At 44.7% G+C, this 4882-nt stretch overlaps 1 protein-coding gene across 1 annotated transcript in view; it reads left to right on the top strand.

Annotated features, from left to right (window-relative positions):
- Nucleotides 1–89: 89 nt before the first annotated feature.
- PARPBP (PARP1 binding protein) overlaps nucleotides 90–4882 on the top strand; it is a 56276-nt gene continuing 51483 nt past the window's right edge. The window contains exons 1-2 of the mRNA XM_009465848.2: nucleotides 90–261; nucleotides 3174–3326. Coding sequence (XP_009464123.1) covers nucleotides 3177–3326 — 150 coding nt within the window. The 5' untranslated portion in view covers nucleotides 90–261; nucleotides 3174–3176. The remainder of the gene's footprint in view (nucleotides 262–3173; nucleotides 3327–4882) is intronic.

Below are 4882 nucleotides of genomic sequence, written 5' to 3'. Positions count from 1 at the left end.
CAACATCTCCCGCTCTCTAATTGGTCAGCTGCGGAGGATTTAAATTTAAACCGCCGGTGAGCGCAGTGACGCGTTTTAACTGTCTCGCCCTGCCGGTAGCTCTGTCCTGCCGGTCACGCCGGTAGCCCTGCAGAAAAGCAGGAGCGCTCCAGCCGGTCTGCGGGCGGGGTGCAAAGGCTGCGGTCCTCCCCTGGGAGAGGCGGGGGTGCCGCGGCTTCGCGTTGTACCTGAGGCGGGGGAGCTGCGCCAGGCTGGACCGCGGTGAGGGGGGGACCCTGAGGCGGCCGCAGCTCGGGGAGCGGGACGGGGGCGGCGGCGGTGGTAGTGTTAGTTCTTAGGGTTGTAGGATTTGGGGCTTGTTTCGCCGGCTTTTTGGCTCGTTCGGACTGTTTCGCTGGGCGCTCGCTCCGAGTGACAGGTCTTGTCCCTTGGAAACCTCTCAGACTGAGGGGAGAGAGAGAGAAACGCCTCTGGAGAGATTTTTTTGTCTGCCCCAGGCTGACTTGTACCTGCCCACCTGTTTCAGCCTCTGTAACGTGCGTGCTTTGTTCATGTCAACGTAGAATAATAAAATAGGTTGCCCCCTTCAAACATTTTGGACAGTAAGTAATTGCAGTTGCTGTTAGTCTTCCTTGTTACCTGATGCCTCCTGTTTTCCTTGCCCCTCTCCCACACTTCATTTTTCCTGGTCATACAAATCACCAAAAAATGATGAGCAGAAGTGGCAAGCAGGTAACAACAGACAAGGAGAAGGCTGAGGCACACAACAACTTCTTTGCCTCAGTCTTCACAGGCAACCTCTCTCCTCACACCTCCCGAGTCAATGGGCCATTTGATGGGGATCAGGGGGGCAGAGGTCCTCCCACTATAAGAGAAGATCAGGTGGACAACCACCTGAGGAACCTGAATGTACATAAGCCTATGGGTCCTGATGAGATGCATTCCAGAGTCCTGAGGGAATTGGCTGATGCAGTTGCCAAGCCACTCTCTGTGATATTTGAAAAGTCATGGCAGTCAGGTGAAGTCCCTGGGGACTGGAAAAAGGGAAATGTTGCAGTCATTTTTTAAAAAGGAGGACCCTGGGAACTACTGACCTGTCAGCCTGGGAAGGTCATGGAACAGATCCTTCTAGAACCTATGCTAAGGCACATAGAGGACAGGGAGGTGATTCAAGACAGCCAGCACAGCTTCACCAAGGGCAAGTCCTGCCTGACCAACCTAGTGGCCTTCTATGATGGAGTGACTACATCAGTGGACAAGGGAAGAGCTACGGATGTCATCTATCCGGACTTATGTAAGGCCTTTGACACGATCCCCCAGAATATCCTTCTCTCTAAACTGGAGAGGTATGGATTTGATGGGTGGACTGCTCAGTGGATAAGGAATAGGCTGGATGGTTGCATCCAGAGGGTAGTTGTCAATGGAGATCAGTGACAAGTGGTGTCCCTCAGGGGTCTGTACTGGGGCCAGTGCTGTTTAATATCTTCATCAATGACATAGACAGCAGGATCGAGTGCACCCTCAGCAAGTTTGCAGATGACACTCCTGAGGGATGGGATGCAATCCAGGGGGACCTGGACAAGCTGGAGAAATGGGCCTGTGTGAACCTCATGAAGTTCAACGAGGACACATGCAAGGTCCTGCACCTGGGTCGGGGCAATCACCAGTATCAATACAGGCTGGGGATGAAGGGATTGAGAACAGGCCTGTGGAGAAGGACTTAGGGGTGCTGGTAGACGAAAAGTTGGACATAAGCCGGCAGTGTGCTCTCTCAGCCCAGAAAGCCAACCGTACCCTGGGCTGCATCAAAAGAAGTGTGGCCAGCAGGTCGAGGGAGGGGATTCTGCCCCTCTACTCTGCTCTGGTGAGACCCCACCTGGAGTACTGCATCGAGCTCCAGGGTCCTCAGTACAGGAAGGACATGGACCTGTTGGAGTGGGTCCAGAGGAGGGCCACAAAAATGATCAGAGGGATGGAACACCTCTGCTATGAGGAAAGGCTGAGAGCTGGGGTTGTTCAGCCTGGAGAAGAGAAGGCTCCAGGGAGACCTTATTGTGGCCTTTCAATACTTAAAAGGGGCCTACAAGAAAGATGGGGATAGTCTTTTTAGCAGGGCCTGCTGTGACAGGACAAAGGGTAATGGTTTTAAACTGAAAGAGGGTAGATTCAGACTAGATATAAGGAAGAAATTTTTCACCATGAGGGTGGTGAAACACTGGAACAGGTTGCCCAGAGAAGTGGTATGTGCCCCAGCCTTGGAAACATTCAAGGCCAGGCTGGATGGGGCTCTGAGCAACCTGATCTAGTTGTAGATGTCCCCGCCAATTGCAGGGGGGATGGACTAGATGGCCTTTAAAGGTCCCTTCCATCCCAAAGCATTCTGTGGTTCTATGAAAAACTGCTGTGGACTGTGCCTTGGCTAGGTGAAATAAGGGGAAACATTGGGTTTGTGTTCTGAAAGTAAATGGTATGGGTATTGCTTCTGTACTGTCATTGCAATGTTAGGGAACTGTGTTTCAGGAAAGAAGTTTGAAGAAGGCAAATTTCTAAGTCTCATGTACCTGTGTCTTGACAAATGCAAGAAGGTGAAAAACACCAAAGCATGAGGCAGTCAAATTCAAAACTGATACTGAAACTCATTGCCAAAGGAAATAGGGGAGATAATGACTTATGGAATAAAAAAAGGAAAAAGACTGTATAGGTAACAAAAGCATTTAGAGATGTTTTTGCTAGTAAGTCTTAGAGATATTAAATCTCTTGTTTCCAGGTTTAAAACATTTTGATAGATACTGGTCTGAATGTGTAGTGAATGTGGATAGTGCAGAAGACACTCTCTGGGGCAGACTGGCTGCCTTTGGAGACAAGAGACTATCATATTTGTGATAACGTTTATTCTTTTATGTTGGCATGGTGTACAAGGAAAGTAAGTGGTCTTCATGAAGACATGTCATACATAAGCACTTCTAACCCCTTATCTTTGTAGTTGCTCTGTCATAGCGAGGCGAGTCTCAATAGACTTTTGGTTTTGTGGGAAGAATTTATTCTAGGAACTTGATCTGCAAGAAGATACAACAGGATTTTCATAGCTTATTAGAAGGTGAAGATGTGCATAGGCTTCTTGCATAGTTATATTCATTTTTATTTCTCTTAATTATTTCTGTCTTCTTCTCTAGACAATGATTGCTTTCCAGCAAAAAATTTTAAACTTGATCAAGTGTTTCAGAAGACAATGGCCTTTATTTTCAAACTCTGAAAGGACTACTGTATGTGGAGCAGACTGCATGCTGATGGCGTTGCAACTGTCAATGGCTGAAGTCAATAAACAGGTTGGCGTTCTTTCAGTATGTTCTTGGTACTTAGTACATCTCAAACTTAGTTCATTTACTGGACTTTTTGCTTAGGCACCTACTTGAAATGGCCGTTTTGGTCACTTCATTGTTGTTTTAACTGAGGGCCAGATGCAGCAAGGCACTAAAATTAATATGATTAAGCAGACTGTTGAATCAGGGCTTCGAAAAAGAACTGCAAGACAGATGGGAGGATGGAAGTGTTTTAAGTGTATATCTGAGTTCTAAACTTTAATATTAAATTTTAGTGTATTTTTCCTGATCATGTAACTTCTTTTTATTTCTATCAAATGTTTCTTCTGTGCTGTAGATCAGGGTGGGAGAACTATGGCATTTGGGATGCATCTTTTTTTCTGAGTGCTCTGAAAATGCTTTGGAATGACATGAGAAGAATATGAGTATAAAACTGATTTGGTGTAGGCTGCATGAGTTGTGCTTGCAGCAGTCCATTCTTGGCTTTTTCCTGAGGCTCATCAGATGAAGACCTATACATATAAGTTGTTAGTGTGCGCCCACTACCAGTAGGAAATATAGGGCCTTCTTTGCATGTGTGCAAGAAGTGTCTGTCAAATGATGGATAGGAGATGTAACCCTTAAGTGTCTCTGTAAGAAGCACTGTGGGTTGTCACAGCTGAAAGGTTGGGCATTAGCAGTCATCTGAAACATACCAAAAACTGTTGCAACATACAGACAGGCTTCTGCATGTGTCTCATCTAATGAGAACAATTGCAGTAGTCACTTTGATAATCTAAAGATATATTTATAGGTCAATAAGCTTAATTATTGATGAAAATAAATTACCGTGGTTGGAAGACTTACCCAAATGTTGCATGGTAAATTAAACATGTAGTACAAAAAACCAAACACACCATAAACAACAAAACCATACCAAAACCAAACACCCCAAACCAACAAAAAAACCCAAACAAACAGAAAACCTGGTTCAGTTTGTGCAATCCTAGTTGCAACGTATTATTTTAAAAATTACCACTTGTACTGGAAGATGCTTATAACTTGGAAGAAATATTTCCAGAACCACTCTTTAACATAACTGAATTCATCATCAGAAAAAGCTTTGTAGTCTAAATTATGCAGAATGGGGATATCTCTTGTCTAAACATTAAGTATAAAACTGGTCAATTCATTCCCACTGTAATAAACATTACAGCAGAAATATTAGAATCCCAAGATTCTGCATTTGTAATTCATAGAATGTAATATATTCCAGCCAGGATCCCAGTGTCCTCACAATACCTATGTAGGTAAAACTAGAAAATTATCGTGCATCAAAATGAACTCTTGGAGAACTGATAAAGGACAATAATGCAAAACTACCTGTGGAAGCAATCACTGTTTGTCGTGTTTGTTGTGATTCTCAAGGGAGAACTACAAACGTTTTTCCAAAGCCAACTCTGGGAACTAAAATGTGTTATTCTGTTGGATGCCAAAAATTACGGACATGATAAAGACGGTATTTTTATGGTTCATTGCTACTTCTTTCCTAACAGCTTACAATAAGCTCTTTCCTTTCCTTA

Source organism: Nipponia nippon, unplaced genomic scaffold (genome assembly GCF_047370975.1).
Source record: "Nipponia nippon isolate SJK-2023a ecotype South Korea unplaced genomic scaffold, ASM4737097v1 scaffold_3, whole genome shotgun sequence".
NCBI lineage: Eukaryota > Metazoa > Chordata > Aves > Pelecaniformes > Threskiornithidae > Nipponia > Nipponia nippon.
This window is presented reverse-complemented; position numbering and strand designations above follow the sequence as displayed.